At 46.1% G+C, this 18,432-nt stretch overlaps 1 protein-coding gene across 1 annotated transcript; it reads right to left on the bottom strand.

Annotated features, from left to right (window-relative positions):
• Positions 1-16,595: 16,595 nt before the first annotated feature.
• On the bottom strand, positions 16,596-17,786 carry LOC131502503 (small integral membrane protein 10-like protein 2A). Its single transcript, XM_058713276.1, has one exon. It carries the CDS (start codon positions 17,508-17,510, stop codon positions 17,283-17,285), a length of 228 nt encoding a protein of 75 aa, XP_058569259.1. The 5' UTR covers positions 17,511-17,786; the 3' UTR covers positions 16,596-17,282.
• Positions 17,787-18,432: the final 646 nt, after the last annotated feature.

Raw genomic sequence — 18,432 nt, 5'->3', positions numbered from 1 at the left:
CAATTCGTCATATGACAAGACATGGACACTGGGTTAATGTGATTTTGGTATTGGCGTGCGTTTGGTATGTTGTCATTGTTTACAATTTGTGTTTTTGTGCTTGTGCAAGTAATCTTGCAAACTATTTTGCATATGATAACATGTCAAACCATGTATGTACAGTGTATTTTTCTCCTACGGGGTGGAGGGCCGTAGTTTCAGGCTGATTGGTCTTTCCAGTCGGCACATTTTCTCTGAGCGTGTCCCAAACCCTTCTGTCTACTGTATGACCCAGTTCACTTGCCACAGCTACTTGCTTTGATGCTTTTCACCTATCATAGTTGAGCCAATGATACTTTTGTTGTATTTAGAGTTTGGGACTAGACCCCAAGAATGTGTGATATCGTGGGGGCGCCTCCCTGGCTCAGTCAGTAGAGCATGTGACTGTGGATCTTGGGGTTGTTAAGTTCGAGCCCCACATTGGGTGCGGGGATTACTTCAAAAAAAAATTATTACAGGGGCACCCGGGTCACTCAGTCTGTTGAGCGTCCAAGTCTTGATCTGAGGTCAATTCTTGATCTCAGGGTCTTGATCTCAGGGTTGTGAGTTCACGCCTCATTTTGGCCTCCACTCTGGGCATGAAGCTTAAATTAAATAAATAAGTAAACAAATATCGTTATAGAAAAAGAATGAGTGATATCTTTTTTTTTTAATTTTTTTAATGTTTATTTATTTATTTTTGAGACCGAGAGAGATACAGCATGAACGGGGGAGGGTCAGAGAGAGAGAGGGAGACACAGAATCAGAAGCAGGCTCCAGGCTCTGAGCTGTCAGCCTAGAGCTCGACGCGGGGCTCGAACTCACGGACTGTGAGATCATGACCGGAGCCGAAGTCAGACGCTTAACCGACTGAGCCACCCAGGCACCCCACGAATGAGTGATATCTTGAAAAGGCTAGTTAATATCCTTTCACTGCAAGCAATATCATTGAGAAGACATACTGTTGAGTTTCCCTGAGCTATGCTCACTTCCGTCTTTAAAATGTATTTCTTGCTTAAGTATCTTGCATTTTGTAAAATACTTGTGTTCTTCCAATAAAATTTATGTGCTTCAGAAAATCTCTCTTGTAGAATTCTTTTATTATTCACATGAACGCCAGCATGGTCACAGAGTCTGTAGCTCTGCTGTGTGCATCATCGCCTGAACCAGGGCAGAGCTCTGAAGTGTGGAATTCGATGCATTAACAACAGGGACTTGGTGCCAGGGGAACGGGGTCTCCAGGCCACAGTGGAAGTTCCCTGTCTTTGTTAAGGTCTCCCCTTTGTTCATGCAAGTAGTCCCCTCAAGCGATTAGGTAATCTACTACCTCCCTAGGAAAAGTGACCCTTTCGGGCACTTCACGAAGGCCATAAGCACGTATGTGGGGATTGTGGCAGTTGTGGGGGAATTTGCTGATACTCCCAAGGGTAAGTCAGAAGGAGCAGGACCAGCATGGTTGTACAAAAGGTCAGTCCAGAAATCAGTAGGACCAAAACTAGAAGCAGCAAGCACACAGTGAATGCCTGGCGAAGCCAGCAGTAGAATCTTGGTCCCTTGCATCTGGGGCATCTTTCATGATGGGTCTTACTTCTAAAGGCTTTGTCAACGCAGAGTTAAATTAGTTAAGTGGGTAGTAACGTTTTTTGGCAGCTTGTTCTTTAAACACATGCACACTTTCCAGGTCTTGTATAAAATTTCCAGTAGCTAACATTGCGTGTCTCCCACACAGCTTACCACGGCTGAAACATCTCTGTGGGGCGCCTGGCTGGCTCAGTCTGTAGCCCCACGTTGGGTGTCGAGATTACTCGAAAATAAAATATTTTTTTAAAAACCCAACACATCATCGTGGTCGTTAAAATCTGAGAGGGGATCGAGACCCGGGCGGTCTGTTCTGTCTGTAAATACACTGGGTGGTTGGGCACACATGTCTCCCTAGGGTTTCATAAAGACTTTGGGTGCAGGTGTCAGCAGCTCTGTTCCTGCCATCCAGTCTAGAGGGGCCCAAGCTGCAATGTCTCACTGTTCTGCCTGAGAGGTTCAGCGGTGCGCGGAATTTAAATCACTTCTCCTTTTCTCCAACTGCAGCTGAACTTTATACCCCTTGTAAGATCCTCTCTTGTGTTACATAATGAGCCTCACATTAGGTTGGGACCCAATCCCCATTGGTCCTATTTCAGGTGGAGGGTATGATTTTACCTGAGGCATTTATTCACTCTTAACTTACCACACACCACGACATCCCGTTAGTACAGCACTACATTGCTAGGCATCCGCAAAAGTGCATTCCGCGGACGGGGGACCAGGGCAGGAACTGGGGGAGAGGTTATGGGCGGTACCCGACGTCTGCGCAGGCTCTGCCCACAAGACAGCTAGCGCGCCGCGCAGGCGCAACACGAGGGAGGTGCGCCAGGGCCAGAGATACCGGGGCGGTGGCGCCTAAGGCTCGCGAGAGGAGGCGGGTTCGGAATCGAGGGGCGGCCGAGGGTCCCCCCCGCGTTGGACGGCCAGCGAGGGGCGGGGCTGGGGGTGGAGCCCAGGGCCCTGGGTCTTCCGGGATGTGGTGGAGCCTGCCGCACGTGGAGAGGGGGAGGTCCCAAACCTCTGGAGCTGGGGTGTCCCTGCTGTTGTCTCAGCCTTTCTAATTCCTTAGCTGACTCTAGGCCTCTGGACGCCCCTTGAGTGAGGTTCTGTGACCACCTTTGCCTGCTTATTCATGTGTCTCTCAGCCAGCGGTTCTTGGCCCCAGGCTGCAGATGTTGCCTGCAGCGTTAACCCCCATGTTAGCCAACATACACCCCAAATATTAGCCAACAGAATCCAGAGCAGCACATTCAAAGAGTGATGCACCATGATGAGGGGACGAATGGAGGATTAGATATTAAGAAATCGCTGAATTTGCTATATGGTGAGATCAGGAGAAACTAATCATGTCACCTCCACCGATGTTGAAAAGATAAAAAGAAGGATTATATGATTTTACGAGCGGCATTTGCTTTTAGTATATTAGCAACACCACAACATTGAATCAGCACTCTGATGATGTCATTACCTTCTCTAACATCATAATCACATGTATGCACATAACTTAATTAGGGCCGTGACACTCCAGTGTCCTTCAGAAATCATGTGTTTTTATGAGATAATGCTACAGGTCATGCCCCTTCCCCGATGCCAAAACAGCTTGGCCCAAACATGATGTGGCTCCTGATGTTCCAACTTAAACTATGCAATCGAATTATGGGTTTGGAGTTGGAATTTTAAGTAGAACTCTTACTAAGTTTTGATATTGCTTGTATATTGGAACATTTAAGGGAAACTTAGTTTCACTGATTTCATAGGCTTAGTTTTTAAAATAAGTTGAATTATTTAGTATTTGTGATAGTTTTATTCAACGCTCTGTTTTTTTCCCTCCCATGCTTGCTCTTTCTGTTTTCCCTCCTTGGTAAATGGTAACTACTTCCTTTCTATTGCTCAAGACAAACACTTTGGTATCTTACTTGACTCTGTTTCTTTCATGCCCATCAGCAAATCCTCAGCTCTGCCTTCAACATGCAACCAGAATCTGACCACTTTCTTACACCTGCACTGTTACTACCCTTGTTCAGACTCCCTTTACCACTCTCCTGGATTCTTCTAATAGCCTCCTTACTGGTCTCTCTGCTTCTTTCTGTGCTCTGCACAGTCAGTTTTTGCACTCACGTTTTGCTGAATACCTGTACATATTTCTGTACGGTAAAGAACTTAGAGTTACACTTGCTGGGTCACAAGGGATCCTTGTGTTTAGCTTTGGTAGATACTGCCAGTCAGGTTCCCCATTTGGTGGGTCAATTAACACTCCTATTTTCAGTTTAGCTTCACAGTAAGGAGAACAGGAATTGGTGAGGAAGAAAACCCGACCACGATCCCACCTCATCAATGCATCAAGTGTATTCATTTTTCCTCAGTCCTTTATATTTGGGACATGATTTCTTTGTGCCATTGGGATGACACATTGGCATCTAGAAGATGTGTATGCAGCCATTGGTGGTAGATCATGAGGAGTTCCAGACCATAAAACAGAGCAGATCAGGTCCTGTGAGCCAAGATGGGTAGGGCTGCCTCTTCTGGGATGTTAGGGTCAAGGCCTAGTTTCAGGGAGGGCAGAGCCCAGGCTGACCACCATGTGTACTCCTTCTTTCCTCTCTGCCCTGCCTACTCATGCACACATTTATACGATGGATTTCTGGTGATAGTAAACCTGCAGGGCAGCTTTGATAGCAAGAATCCAGAAAACAGCAACGGGCAGCCTGAAAAATGTGTATGGGAGAGAGCCCGGCCCCAGCTCTGCACCTCGCCCTGAGAAGGGTTTGTGGACTGCTTCTATGAAGGTGGGGATCAGGGACGTCTCTCTGCCCTCCTGGAAAACTCTGAGTCACTGCCCAGCTGCCAGCAATATGGGGCCCTGGACAACACAGGGCCAAGAGCCATTGGTCCTTTGTGTCAGATCCAGATAGCAAGTCAGTATTTTCCAGAGTAGCTTTAGACGGGGGGTGGGGGTGGGTGTCATGGGTGAACATGCCTGGCCCGGCCTTGTGCTCAGTAGCTCCAGTCGCACTGTGGTTTAGGACTGTATATATTTCACAGCTCCCAGGACATTTAGGCTCCCAGGCTTCTTAACATTGAGGTCTTGGGGCTCCAGGAGAACAAGAATGGAAGCTTCAAAGTCTCCTTGATGAGGCTCCGAAATCCCACAGTGCCCTTTCCACTGCCTTCTATAGGTCAAGGAAGTCACAGGCCACCCCAGATTCAAGAAGGTGGAGAAATAGATTCCTCTTCCCAATGAAAGGAGTGGTGAAGTCCCAGCGCTGTGCACTCCGAAGGATGGGAGGGACTGCTGTGGCCTTTGTGATCAATCTACCACAGTCTGTGTATGGAAATATGAGCCAATACCTAACGCAGAGTCTCAAAAGTAGAATGTGGACTCATGAAAGGACATGAGCTAATACATAAGAACAATGTCTGTGTGTGGGATATGAGCTTACTCAAGGTGTGTGAATCCCTTCTGTGGGTGAAAATGGAATAAAAAACTGGATGTAAAGGAACCATCTGTGAATTTGCAAGGAGTTGGAATTTCAGCTCAGTCTTTTCTCTTTGGACCCAAAAAGGAAGAAAAAATAAAGGGAATCTCCTGTCTAACCTCCAGGAGAGCGGAAGGGAAAACGAATATTTAGCCCACAACTTGAATGTTGTGCAAAGTTCAGATGCAGGAATGGGGTTTTATTTTTTTAATTTTTACTATTTAAAAAAATTTTCTTGATGTTTATTTTTGAGAGAGAGAGAGACAGAGTGCTAGCAGGGGACAGGCAGAAAAAGAGGGAGAGACAGAGTCCAAACCAGGCTTCGGGCTCTTAGCTGTCAGCACAGAGCCCGACACGGGGCTCAAACCCACAAACCATGAGATCATGACCCGAGCTGAAGTCAGATGCATAACTGACTGAGCCACCCTGGTGCCCCACAAATAGCGTTTTAGACCACTGTCTGGGATCAGTAAAACTTGTTGCTTTGTGATGATAAATAAGGCATGGCTTGGCTCCATCTAGGTTAGAAATGAAGATGGGATATGGACCTAGCACTCCGAGCAGGCTTAGAATATTGGTTCCTGTTGGTCATCACAGTAATACATTGTTCTTTGGCAATATCCTTCATCAGAGGCAATGAGAACACTGAAAATACACTCCTGTGGGGTCAGTTGATGCTATTTTCCCATGGGAAGTTCCTTAATATCAGGAACAATGATTCATCAAAACATAATAGTTCACTGAGAATCCTAAACTGGAGACTCAGAGTAGCCTTGGATATCTCCTACTACTATAGCCTGACTTGTGTCCCCCACCCCCAATTTCATATGTTGAAGCCCTAACCCCAACATGATTGTATTTGGAGATAAGGCTTTTAGGAGGGAATTGAGGTTATATGAGGTCATAAGGGTGCTGTCCTAATCAGATGGGATTGGTGTTCTTATAAGAAGAGGAAGAGAGGGGCACCTGGTTGGCTCAGTCGGTTAAGCGTACAACTTCAGCTCAGGTCATGATCCCGTAGTTCGTGGGTTCAAGCCCCGCATCGGGCTCTGTGCTGACAGCTCAGAGCCTGGAGCCTGCTTCAGATTCTTGTCTCCCTCCCTCTCTGTCCCTCCTCCACTTGCACTCTATCTCTCTCAAAAAATAAACACTTAAAACAATTTTTTAAAGAAGAGGAAGATATCTCTCTCTCTCTCTCTCAGCTCACACACATGGAGGAAAAGCCATAGAGAACATAGCTAGAAAACAGTCATCTACCAGCTAGGAAGAGGGCTATCAACAGGAACTGATTTGGCCAGCACCTTGATCTTGGACTTCTAGCCTCCACAACTGTGAGAAGTAGATTTCTGTTGTTTAAGCCACCCAATCTATGGTATTTTGTTTTGGCAGCCCGAGGTCACCAAGACACCTAATCTAGGGTTTTCCTGTGATCTGAGAAACACTGGTGTGTCTGAACTATTAGTAGGTGTTGGTTCTGTGGTCAAACACCTCTGAGAATGCTGCATACCATTAACACCTATTGGAAATCCACAGTGTACACTCGAAGAGTAAAGGTTTCCAGAGCCCAAGACCGAGGAAATATGGTTGGCATTGTTGGAGAAGCACCTATTCCCATGTACATCACAGATTTCTAACATAGGAGTACTTTGGAAGCACCTGTGGAATGTTTTTTGTTTTTGTTTTACACATGTGTCCAGGCCCTGACTCTGCCCCATGCTTAGTGAACCAGAATATTTAGGGGTAAAGCATGGACATATATATATATTTTTTTTTTCAAAGATCATAGGTAATTCTGATGAGCAACCCAATTACAAACCACTAAAGGAATAGATGCCTTGTGGGGGTGAGTTTGGGAACCAATGATCTAGGACCACACCCTTATTTTATGGGCAAGGAAATTTGGGTTTGAATAGGGAAAATGATTTGCCTAAGTGTGGACACAGCAAATGCTCGAACCCTTTTTCCTCTGCTATAAACGACCTCAAGATGGCAGTCTATTTCTTGGTTTAGTCAGTGCTTGAAGGTAGAAAAGTTGAACAGTTACTGGATGAACTTGAGTGTGTGGTAGTACACGGTCTAGTCAAATGAGTGTCCTTCATGATATGTTGCCTTGGACCAGGGAGTTCCTGGGCTGTTTCTGTGTATTCCTCACAGGCCAGGTTTCCAGCCTGGGAAGTGGAGATCTGAGGGAAAACGTGTAACCAGGGAGGGGAGAGGTGAGAGGACAGCCATCCTTTTCCCATGGAGCCTCTTGTGGCCACGAAGCCAACTACTCTCCCCACAGCACCGTCTCCTCAGACCTGACTGACGGGCACAGAGATATGTCAAGCCAAGACAGCCGGGTTTTCCCAGACCACCCACCAGTTGATACATTCTTCGAGAAGGACTACTTTGAAAACTATATCTGATGAAGAACTATTTAGAGAGATGCTTTCTGAAATCCTGTCATTTCAAGAAACCTTTTCTCTCATCCCTACTGTTCGTCATTAGAATCCTAAGATATTTGGAGAGTTTCAGACTCTCCCAGGCCAATACCAGGATTCTCATCTAGCTGCTAACTTCCAAAGTGACGTTGGGCAAGTCACTTCCCCTTCCTCAGCCTCAGTTTCATCGTCCTATTTTCATTAAACACCTTCAATAAATCAGTGACAATCTGAATGCTGGTTTCAACTTCAGCAACTCAAATAATTCGTGTTGGGCAAGATCCAGCATCTCACACACACTCATCTTACACACTTAGTAAGAGCTTCTCTTTTTTTAGTATCATCAGGGAATTATTCCAGAAGTATAGCAGGCTCCAGACACAGAGTTCCAGCTCTAGCTCTTTGCCATTCCTTTGGATCTGTCACCCTCCAGGACTGGGTTCCATTGTCGGCTCTTAGTAAGATGGCTACAGCAGTTCCCAGGGGCCATATTCATTTTTATTTTTTATTTATTTATTTATTTTTATTTTTATTTTTTTGGGACAGAGAGAGACAGAGCATGAACGGGGGAGGGGCAGAGAGAGAGGGAGACACAGAATCGGAAACAGGCTCCAGGGGCCATATTCAGATCTAAGATGTCTGCAGCGGGGGTGGGGGGGGCGTGGGGGGGTTGTGGAAACCATGCCTCCTTGCATTTACTTCTTAGGAGAGAGGAAAGCTTTCTTGGTAGCACCGTAGTGCACTTTTCACATTTCACTGGTCCTGATTGGATCAGTGGGGCTTTTTTCCATCTTCTGACAAAGGGAATGGTAGAATCATTATTAGCTTGCATTAATCATTGTGTGTGTTGGGGGGACAATGGATATTGAAGTCAACTACTTGTAACCGGGACAAGGTTTGGACAGGGTTGTTCCAAATCCCCCGAGGATTAAATGGTCATTTAATTCACGATGTCAGTCAGTAATTGCTGTCTGTTCTGTGTTTTGTGTGCGGAGAGGGAGGAGCCACCTTATGGAGAGTATAATTACTCACGATCCAAAGATTCTGTCATCTTTCTAGATTGACTCAAGGCATGTCATCCAGGGGTCGGAAGTGAGATGCAGTGTCAGTCAAGGAACAGAGTTAAATGCAGAATGAGTGGTAGACATTCATGAATTTTGTTCGCTGCGATGGGCTTAAGCAGCAGGCTGTGATTCTATTTTCTGGGCTGTCTAATGCCAATCTGGACCAGATGCTAGCCTGTGATATATGGCATTGAGGGGCTAGGACCCACTGGCATCATGTAGGGGAAGAAATTCAAGACTTCTGAACATGAGAGTACAGTATTGGGTCCCATGAGCATCTACCCATTCACTCCCTGGCTTTGCCCTCCAAAGAAATGTAAGTGTCTGTCCTGTAACCTTGGCCTCAAGAAACTAGTGAATAAGTGAAGCATCAGAAGCTTTCAAAAGCACTTCTGCTAGCTGTCCTCTCTAGACTGAGGATGCCAGCGAAAAGTAGGTGCCATTAAAATGGGCTCTCTGGTTTGTAGTGTGCTAGAGCCAGGAATAGAGTCTAGGAGGTGGCAGTTAACATCAGCAGCAAAGTGGGTATTGTTACCCTAACAGACATCCGGGAGTCTTCTGCTATGCTGTTATACACTGAATTGTGTCCCTCTGGCCCCCTCAGTGTGAATGTTGAAGCCCTAACTCCCAATGTGACTCTATTCAGAGATAGGGACTCCAAGGAGGTAATTAAGGTTAAATTGAGGTTATAAGGGTGGGGCCCTAATCCTATAGGACTGGTGTCCTTATAAGAAGAGGAAGAGACACCAGAGATCCCTGTCTGCGCACACATAAAAAAAAAAACACCATGTAAGGACACAATAAGAAGGCAGCTGTCTATAAGATCGCGTTGGGGGGCGCCTGGGTGGCGCAGTCGGTTAAGCGTCCGGCTTCAGCCAGGTCACGATCTCACGGTCCGTGAGTTCGAGCCCCGCGTCAGGCTCTGGGCTGATGGCTCAGAGCCTGGAGCCTGTTTCCGATTCTGTGTCTCCCTCTCTCTCTGTCCCTCCCCCGTTCATGCTCTGTCTCTCTCTGTCCCAAAAATAAATAAACGTTGAAAAAAAAAAATTAAAAAAAAAAAAAAAAAGATCGCGTTGGGAAGAATTTTTCTCTCCTTCAAGGGTCTTTCTAGATGGATTAAGAATCAAATTAACAAGAGACAGATTGACAGGAGAAAATCAAATTGAATAGAAATATGAATGGGGAATCCACACAGACATGGAAATTCCAAAGGCAGTCAGGCAAAATGAGGTATACATGTGATCCTGAACTAAGGAGAAGGGGCAGGGGTCTGGGACTTCAGAGAGAAGCAATGCACTTCACAGGGCGATAAGAACAGCAGATGTTGGTAATTAGATATTTGCCTGCCATACAGATGGGTCACTCAGATAATATTCATCTCTGGTAATAACCCTCATTGTGGGAAAGACCCCCAATTTAGATTCTTCTGTGTAGTTAAAGGAGGGACAAGAATTTCTCTTGAGCCCCCAGGGTCTTGACTGCCTTCAGCTTAGAATAATCTTCATACCAGGGTGGCCCATCTTGGGATGGCCTGCCTTCAGTTTCTGTAACAGAAAGAGAGGCCTCACCAGAAACCAACGTGCTGGCACTTTGATCTTGGACTTTCTGTCCAAGAGGGGTATGAGAAAATAAATGTTTGCTGTTTAAGCTACCCAGGCTGTGATATTTTGTTATGGCAGCCTGAAGAGACTACTACCCACGCAGAGATCTCTGACTATGGGTAATTAAGCTTGGAGTTCCCAGGAATGAAATCTATAGACATTCCGCCAAGGCCTTAGTTGATTTGTATAACCACAAAGTTTCTTAAGTCTGGCCAGCAGAAGTGTCTAGTATTTGAGTCGCCATACCAGCCTAACAGCTAGAAGAATAGCTCACATACAATTCCCATGCATGAATCATAATTACACAGATCCAGAATCCTTAGAATGGGGAGACAGTCAGGTGCAAGAAATTTGTTATCACACTTGTGAACATTTCCCTTGACCTTGCCCTGAAAGTGCCTGTACCCACTGACCTTGGCAACTTGCAACTGGGAGCAGGACAGCCCCAAACCTTTCAGAGGCTAATGTAACTTCCTTTAAGTCAATGCTAGTGTCACGGGACCCAGAGAACCCCTGCAGTGGTACCTACCACAGAGTAGAGGGGGTGCTGATGGAGGTTAGGGGAAAATGGAGTTCTTCCCTGGGTCTGCCACTCAGCAGGCCAAGTGAGACTCTGTACACCTCCTCTGGGATGATTCTACCAGTTCCTGGGTATACTTAGCATCAGGCAGCATCTACACATTTCTGAGTCCATACTTTTTGTTATTGTTGTTGTTGATGTTCAATCTCAGGGCATGCCCCTCACGCCCTACTGTGGCTGAGAACCCTCTCAGAGGGGGTACATTTTGGTGTTTGTTTGTTTGTTTAAGCTCTATGCCCAACGTGGAGCTTGAACTCACAACCCTGAGAGCAAGAGTCACGTGCTTTACCAACTGAACCAGCCGCCAGCCAGGTGCCCAGGTGTCCTTTGAAACCCACCAGACCAAGTCCCCCAGTCCTCTCTCCAGATGGAGTGAGTGTTCCTTCTCTGGCTGGTAGCTGTCAGGGTTACCCTGAGGTTCTGTTGGTTCTTCTAACCTCCATGCTACAGCACATGGTGTCACAAAAAATACTAAGGTTATCTTCTGCACCCCCAGAGGGTTGCAGAGGCATGGAGTGGAGGATTGTCCCACCCTTTTCTTCCTATTCACCCCACTGGTACAGGCGGCTCCAGCAAGTCTCCTGACTTCAGAAATCTCCAGCCAGAGACCAGTGCCTGCCTCCTATATACTGCCACATTGGTTACCTGGCCCCTGGAGAAGGGGGTATAGGGGAAGAAGGGGCAAATGGAATCAATTAGAGCTCCACCTCCTTATGAACAGAGCAAGTAAAATTGATAGCTAATCCTTATGGGAATTGCAGAGATTTTTGCCACCATCCCAGACTTAAACAGATGTTAGCCCTACCACCCAGAGGCTAATGTGGGCCGACAGCTAAAACAGGCTCTCCAAGCTGGTGTAGGCAACCATGCCAGTAAGTCTGCACCTTGGCCTTTATCATCTAGCTGATCCAATGGTGCCCAAAATGTTTGGGGGTAAGTCAGTATGTTGTATGGAGCCTGTGACACACCCTGATAGGAGAATCACAGCAGAGACTGCGAGGATGTAATAAATAGTATGAACCAGCCGCCAATAAATAGTATTGTTTCTCCCACTACCGAGATTTGCAAGCCGGGGAATGAGGGGGTGGAAATAAAGGTCATTACACCTGGCCCATCTGCAACATTTTACTTCTAGCTCCTACAACTCTGCTAGTTTAGAGGTTTTAGTTCGCTAGAAGAAACACACCCAAAATGCTATGAGACCATGGTTCCACCAAATTTGAAGCCACTCTTAGCTCCTGAAGCCACTCAAAACAGGTGATCATGGTGTTCATGCTATAGAATGAGGACGAGGAGGAATATGGATGAGACTCAGGGAATCCCTACATGCATTGCAACCCTACCAAGGACCATCAAGGGCTCAGACTCCTCAGGAATGAAGGACTGAGCTTCCCCCATAAGAAAGACAAAAATAACATGAGATTGATAGAGAAATCATAAATGACAGGACCTCGTGGCCATCGCAGAACTGAGGACTTTACTCTCTACCTGTATTTCCCTAATGATTACCCTCTACCTGTATTTCACTGATGATTATTTGCTTTTTCAACTCTCTCACCTCTTATTTAGTCTTGCAAATAGGATAGAGTGGTGGTGATGAATTCACCATTTGGCCATAGAATTGCAGAATATCAATATCCAGTTGGGATAACGAGAGAGCTAGAGAAGAGTCATCACCGGGAGAAACTGAACTATAAACGGAGGCCCCATGACCTCACCTACAACTAAAAATGTTTGTATGGGTAGTTCTTGGTTGTACATGGAGTAATTAAGTTATGCCAGGAGGGAGTATTTTTGGAATCCTTTGAATGGAAGAAGGGTGTTTGTACATGCTAAGAATCCAAGGAGTAGAAGGTTATTACTGTCTACATTATTTTTCTACTTAACATCCCCACCTTTTGGGAACTGCCAGAAATCACTGGGATTCAGTACCCCACACCACAGGAGTATTTGGGGTAGAAATACAGGTGATGGAAAGACATTAGCATCCAGTAAAGCCCTGGAATATTGGATATCCTTGCTCGTCCTGGAGCCTCCACCTTATGAGACTTTGGTTACCTTACCCAGGATCATTTAGATTCCTTGGTTCAACAAAATTTGGCTTTATAAACCCGACCTTCAGGTTCTCAAGCACTTTTCAGGGAGGATTTGAAGTGAAGCTCTTAGATTTGCAGTAAAAACACCCAAAGGGGGACTTATGGTAAGTCATATCTTGAAAGACAATGCTTGCAACTCTCCAACTATTTCCACCCTACACTGGAGACAAGGGTTCTAGAGACAGTGTCTTTGGGTTGCTGGAGAAGAGTGTCAATGCTAGTAGTCATTCAAATGACCAAAACCAGTGTGAGTCTGAAGGCAGTCATGGAACTGCATCCAAGGAAGGGGGTTCAAGGGTCACAAAAGAAAGCCCAGGCTGAAGAAGTCCAGGGTCTGGAGTCTGCCATCTGTGTCTGTAAAGTCAGATGCTCGGTCTTATCAGGAGAGGACGTGGAAGGGGGAAATGATAGAGTCAAAGTAGAAAATCGTGGGCATTAAGAGAGGCACTCCCTCCCATCTGGTGCTTTCAGAGAATTGCATAGAAAGTTTGGGTTAAAGGATATTTTCTGTTGCTCTACGGTAGTATTAGCAGAGCTCAAGAGAACTGCATCTAACTCTACAACAAGCCTATGCTAAACGATGCCAGAGATATTCAGCTCTTGAAGGTCTGAGGAGCATGGAAAGAGGTTAATAAATCGGAGGATGCTGTCCTTACACTCGTTTTTTTTTTTTTTTTTTAATCTGTGGGATGAGACAAATTATCCCTGCAGTGAATTAGGAGAAATAATTTGAAAAGTGAAACCAAAAGCCCCTGCTCTTTGCAAGTTAAAATTTTAAACTGTGACTGTTTAGAAATGTGCATATTTGATCTTTGATAATGGGCAAAAAGATGTGTTTTCTGAGAAGTGGTCTATAACTAGTTACACTTTTTACATTGAAACCAATTTGCTTTCATTTGAATATCTGCTGTAAAGAATGCTTTTTTAATGTGTATTTTATTTTTGAGAGAGGGAGAGACAGAGCGTGAGTCGGGGAGGGGCAGAGAGAGGGAGACACAGAATCCGAAGCAGACTCCAGGCTCTGAGCTTTCAGCACAAAGCTCGAAGCCGGTCTCGAACTCACAGACTGCGAGATCATGACCTGGGCCGAAGTCAGACGCTTAAACGACTGAGCCACCCAGGCGCCCCCCAAATATTCTTATTTCTATATAAGCGGAGTGTGCAAATGTACACACATATATACATGTGTATATGTTTGTGTGTGTGTGTGTGTGTGTGCGCGCGTGCACTTCCCCCCTCTGGTTCAATCATAAGCCATTTGTGACATGACTTCCCATCTATTAAATTCCTTCCACTTTTATAAAATAGAATTCTTTATTTTTTTTAAGTTTATTTATTTTGTGAGAGAGATTGCGAGCATGAGCAGAGGAGGGGCAGAGAGGGAGAGGGAGAGAATCCCAAGCAGGTTTCACGCTGTCAGTGCAGAGCCTGATGTGGGACTCGAACTTATGAACCGTGAGATCATGACCTGAGCTGAAATCAAGAGTCAGATGCTTAACCTACTGAGCCACCCAGGCACCCCTAGAATCCCTTATTTTTGATGGCTACACAGTACTCCATTATATAGTTGTGCTATTTTTATTCAACCAAGCTTACAGTTGGGAAGTTCCTCTGCCCTTCAAGGTCCTTCTTGCCAGACGAAGAATCAAATCGATAGGAGACAGGTTAACAGAAAATCAAATTTAATAGCAGATATATGGGGAATCCACACACACCTGAGATTACAAAAACAGTGAGGCAACATGTGGCTTATAGGAGCTAAGAAGAGGGGTAGGGCCTAAAAATAAAAGGGGAGAAAGACCATTAGCTGGAAGCGGGGAGGAGATGTTTGGAAAACAAAGGTCACCCTGTTATGCAGAGAAGTTTCTTAAGTAAAAAGGAATCTCTGTTCCCAGCTCTCTTCCCGGTACAGACAGGCAGTTGAGGGGGAGGTGAAGAGTTTTTCCTGCATGCGCTGGGTTTGGATTGCTTTTGACTCAAAATAATGTTCATGCCGAAGCGGCCCATCTTGGGGCGGCCTGCCCTGTGCCCCTACACTAATGGTGGACATTTAGTTAATTTCCACTGTCTCGCTATTATGACCAATACTAAAATGTAGGCATCTTATCTAAACATCTTGAGGCACTCGTCCAAAAGGCCATCAACATTCTGTATGATCTCATTCAAATGGGGAATCTAAAACAGCCAAACCCACAGAAACAGAATGGGATGGTGTTTACTGGGGGCGGGGATGGGGGGGGTGGGGGAAGTGAGGACCTCCGTGTTGGTCCAAAAACACGAACTCCCAGTTAGAAGATGAACGAACTTTAGGGAGCTAAGACAGAGTTGTGATTACAGTTAACAATATTCTGTCATATACTTGAAGGCTGAGAAGAGACTAATCTGGAATGTTTTCACCGCAAAAACAGTAATTATGTGATGTGATAGAGGTGTCAGCTAATGCTGATGGAATCATATCACGATATAGGAGTGTATCAAATCAACGCACTACACAGCTTACATTTACACAATGTTAGATGTTCACTTATATCTCAACAAAACCGGAAAACAGTTTTCAAAAATTATAAGTTTTATAAAATAAATCTCTCTCTCTCTCTCTCTCTTTTTTTTTTTTTTTACCTTAACTGCGACACTGCAGAAATTTGCCTCTGCAGTTTCAGAGAGTGAGGAAGCTCTGGGCTACCTGAAGATTACTGGCCATTTTTGGTTTTAAAGTTTTGCCTTGGGGGTCTACCAGCTCCTCCTCCCCCAAATTTCCTTCTAATTGCAGTAAATGCAGTTTTTAATAAGTTTTAATTTTTTTAAAATGCAGATTCTGATTTAGGGGACTGAAGATCTGCAATTTTTTTTTTTTTTTTTTACTTTAGAGAGAGAGTGAGCAGGGGAGAGGGGCAGAGGGAGAGAGAGAATCTTAAGCAGGCTTCACCCTCAGCATGGGCCGGACACAGGGCTCAATCCCTTGACCCTGGGATCATGACCTGAGCTTGATCGTCCTGAGCGGAGTTGGACGCTCAACCGACTGAACCACCCAGACGCCCCAATAAGTTTTAATTTTGAACCAAAGCAATCCATACACAGTTTTCAAAAAATCCAATAATAAAAAAGGCATATAATGAAAAGTAGTAAATCCCCGCCCATCCTGTTCAACGCAGTTCCCCCCAGCCAGCAGCAAAAAACGTTTACACGTCTGTTTAGTGGTTACCTTTTTTCTTCCTTGAGAATATGCTTTTGTTACTATTTTTTTACTTGATAAAAGGAGGAATTTTTTGACTTCCTGCCCTCCCAGAACCTCCTACCCGCTCAAAATGGCTGAATCACTATTTTTAAATCTCCTGTTAGCTACTTTGTTGACTTTAATAATACAATCCCCAAACCTGCCTTATTCTTTCAACTAGAGGCAGAATCTGGACTTCCTGCTTTCTGAGAATAACACCACTGTTCTATTTCCTCCTCTCTGCCTGCCTGCTTATTGCCTGGACTCCCACACTGTCCGAGTGGCTAACATTGCCGTCTGGTTCTACAACCATAACTGTCTTCCCTTCTTAGCTGACAGATTCAGTGTAAAAATGGAAAACCGTAACTTATATTTCCACTGAAATGATTATTCCGATATCGTTCACTGAAGAGCTGAGTTGAACCGGGTGACTGGTCTCCTCTGTGACCGCAGAGTCATGGTGCACGTGCCAATCAGTGTCCAAGCAGATTCCCTTTCTTCCACTCCTGGACGGGGGGGGGGGGGGGGGGGGGGGGGTTCAAAACCAGGCCCCGTCCGAGGTTGCTTTATATTTGAAGCATGCCTTCCTTGTACAGTTTGAAAGGTTCGTTCTCCTCTGCAGTTTCCGTTCGCCATTGGCTTCTCTTTGGGGATGAAGAAATGTATGCCTTCCAGATCATATGCATTTCCTCCAGCTTCTAACTCAACCCATCTATTGCTCAGAATTCATTCCCTTCCGTTGAAAGTCCGTTTACCCCTTTTTCTCGTTTGGAAGATTTGCCTCCTAGTTGGACCACTATGGTACGGTTAGTTTACCTTTAAGTTCTTAGCAACCTTTCCTCTGGTTTTCCCCCTTCGGGCATTCTGTGACCATTGTCATTTCCTACCGTTTGGGCTGTTTTGTGTTTTTATGGATGCAAGAGCCTCTCAAGTATTTGTGAGGATTTTCCGCGTTTAAAGTTCTTTCCTTGTTCCTTGAATTATCTATTTCCTAGAGAATCACCTTTTCATTCTATCTTAGGCTTTCCTGGTTGTACTGTGAGCTTGGGGCAAACGATGATTTCTAGCCGCCCATTTACATTAAAAGATAAGGCAGTGGAAAAGCAGACCGGCAAGTCTGCGTGCGGGAGAGTCGAACTGGTCGCTTTGCTCTAGGGCTGGCGAGCCGGTGGGTGGAAGCCAGCCATCCCGCCGGGCCCCCCACCCCGAATGCCACAAAGTTAGTTGCTCTAAATATGTACCTGCAGGCGGACGTTGAGAATCACCGAGGCCACCACGTAGAAGTAGGGGAAGTTCGTACGCAGCCGCCAGGCCAGGTCGAAGAAGGTGATGAGGGTGCGCGTGAGCCCCTTGCAGAAGGCGCCGTATGAGCCGCGGGCCGCCGCCAAGGGCGACAGCCGCACCCCCGGGCCCGACAGGGCCGCCGCCGCCGCCATCGGTCTGGTGTAGCCTCCCATTTGGTGCCGGGAGCCCAGGGCTTTGAGCCGGCTGCACGGACCCACCGATCGACTCACGGAGGGACGCACGGGGCCGCTCTCCGCGCGGGAGGCCGACCCCGTGACCGCAGATGTCACCCCGTGACCGCAGATGTCAGCCGCGCTGCCCGGCGGACGCCCTCCTTCCCCACCGCGTTCGGGCCGCGGCGATCCGCGATCGGTCAGTCCTCCGCGAGGGCCACCAAGCTGAGCTGCCTCGAGGCGGGCGGAGCGCCGGAGATCGCGAGCCCCTGGACGCGGAGGGGAGGGGGACGGGGGAGGGGGGACTCAAGCTGGGGGAGGCGGGGGAGGGAGGGGGAGGGGCGCGCGCGGCTTTCCCGGGAGACCCAGCTTCCACCTCCCGTGGGTCCTTTTTTTTTTTTTTTAAGTGTTTTAAATTTCAACGGAAGCAAAACAAAACTTGCTCAAAACGTTAGAAAATTTCCTTCATAAACGTGATCTTGAATAGCTTGGAAGCGTGAACCCGTTTTCTGTTGCCTCACATCCCTTTAGGAATTTTTTCAATCCTCAACTGGGAGCGAGTACGAACACACAAAACCTACCCATTTTCTCCACTGTAAAATGTGTACATTCTGTTTTAATGATTCAAGCGACTTTGGAAAATTTTGTTTTAGATCTTTACTATTCTTCTAATGGGAAAAGTTATACAAACAAGTTGCTAGAGGTTTTCAACAGCACAATTAGAACAATGGAAATCAGAGTCCCTGCTAAGTTGCACATTCCTCACCCCGCACCCTCCATGAACTCCTGTTGGGTTTTCTGTATATACTTTCAAACCTGATATGTTCATGTAGTGCTCTTACCATGTCAATAATGTATAAGTACCTCACTCTCTTGGACGACTGATCACTACCCCAATATATATGCTGACTAATAATGTTCA

This window comes from Neofelis nebulosa, chromosome X (genome assembly GCF_028018385.1).
Source record: "Neofelis nebulosa isolate mNeoNeb1 chromosome X, mNeoNeb1.pri, whole genome shotgun sequence".
NCBI lineage: Eukaryota > Metazoa > Chordata > Mammalia > Carnivora > Felidae > Neofelis > Neofelis nebulosa.
The sequence above is the reverse complement of the archived record's forward strand: the minus strand, read 5'-3'. Positions and strand labels throughout refer to the sequence as shown.